This window comes from Emiliania huxleyi (genome assembly GCF_000372725.1).
Source record: "Emiliania huxleyi CCMP1516 unplaced genomic scaffold EMIHUscaffold_28, whole genome shotgun sequence".
Lineage (NCBI taxonomy): Eukaryota > Haptophyta > Isochrysidales > Noelaerhabdaceae > Emiliania > Emiliania huxleyi.
In genome coordinates, this window is record NW_005199926.1 from 692,472 (window position 1) to 693,985 (window position 1,514).

Here is a 1,514-nt window from a genome sequence, read left to right on the forward strand (position 1 = left end):
GGGGGGGGGGGGGGGGGCATACTGTCTCCTAAGGGGGGGTGCATGCGACACGCTGTGTTGGGCTTCGGTGCGTGTGTGCCGCCGCGTACCGGGTACGGCTCTCCGGTCTGCGCGATCTTGACCCACCACGGCAGGCCGAGGCCGAGGAGGATGTTGAAGATGTTGGAGCCGAGCGCGTTGCAGACGGCCATGTCGCCCTTCCCCTCCTTGGCGACGATGATCGACGAGAGCGCATCCGGCACCTACGCTCATGAACACACCAAGGTCGACGGGCTCGCACCAAGGTCACAGTGAGTGATTACGGCATCGAGATGGGCACGGGCTATACGAACGCAACGAATGCGCATCTACTGCTCTGGGGTGCTCGCGGGAACACGCACGGGTCCCCGTGCTCCGCGTCTGGGGCCTCGAGATACGGGGAGATACGGGGAGATACGGGGAGATACGGGGAGATACGGGGAGATACGGGGAGATGTGGATCGGTTGCTCCGCATCTCTAGGATGCTGGCACCGAGGTGCCGACGGAGAGGACGAGCAGGCCGACAATCAGCTCGGGGATCTCGAGGATGCACGAGGCGCGCGTGGCGGTGTCGACCTACGGCGGGAGCACACCAGAGTCGGGGCGGGGCTACGGCATCGCGTGCATCGCATGAGCGCACCGGGCAGTGCACGAGTGCAGCGACAATCACCCCGCGCCTTGGTTCTACTCCGGCGCCCCACACTCGAGCAGCTACACGTGCCCCCCCGGTGTGTTTGGCTGTGTTCCGCCGGTGTATATGCCATCTAGGCGGTGTCGGCCATGACGAAGGAGAGGAGGCCGATCCACACGATCGACATGGTGAAGGTGACGAAGTACCACGACTTGAACCTCTCCTCGCGGCAGTCGGGGATGGTGAACTTCATGGCGAGCGCCAGCGGCAGGGCGATGATGTCGAGGACGCCGGTCCCCTCCTCCTCCTCCTCCGCCTCCGAGTCCTCCTTCTCCTCCTCCTCGGTGCTCCCCTTGCCGGTAAACATGCGCGCCGTCGCAGCCTCCTCGTCCATCGTCGCGTCTTGGGTCGGCGTGGTCAGCTGCGACGAGGAGGCGTTGCGGTTGAAGCGCGTGTCGAGCAGCACGACGTCGTTCTTGACGATAAGCAGATTGGTCGAGGAGGAGACCTTCGCCATCGCGCGCTCCTTGAGGCTCCTCATCCGCTCCTTCTCGAGCTCCGGCCGCTTTGCGGGGGCGGGGAGGGGAGGGGGGGGGGGGGTGGAGCAGGAGGCGGTGGGCCGGGGGGAGGGGGAGCGGGGGAGCGGGAGCGGGCGGTGTGGCGGTGTGGCGGCGGCGGCGGCGAGTGTGTGTGTGGAAGGAAGAGGGGGGGGGGGGGGCGGGGGGGGGGAATTTGGCAACATATAGGAGGGGGGACCCCTTGATGATCTCGACGATCGTCGGGTTCCCGACCATGACGGCGATGTAGCCGACGTACATCCCCGGGAGGGCCGGGGCCTCCGTTTCGGTCACAAAGCCGTCGTAC

The 1,514-nt window shown here is 66.4% G+C and overlaps 1 protein-coding gene across 1 annotated transcript in view; it reads right to left on the reverse strand.

Annotated features, from left to right (window-relative positions):
• The window catches only part of EMIHUDRAFT_354606 (hypothetical protein), a 1,889-nt gene extending 840 nt beyond the window's left edge, over positions 1-1,049 (reverse strand). Inside the window, exons 1-3 of the mRNA XM_005776416.1 lie at positions 789-1,049; positions 512-585; positions 90-242 (exon numbers count right to left, since the gene is read on the reverse strand). Coding sequence (XP_005776473.1) covers positions 90-242; positions 512-585; positions 789-1,044 — 483 coding nt within the window. The 5' untranslated portion in view covers positions 1,045-1,049. The remainder of the gene's footprint in view (positions 1-89; positions 243-511; positions 586-788) is intronic.
• Positions 1,050-1,514: the final 465 nt, after the last annotated feature.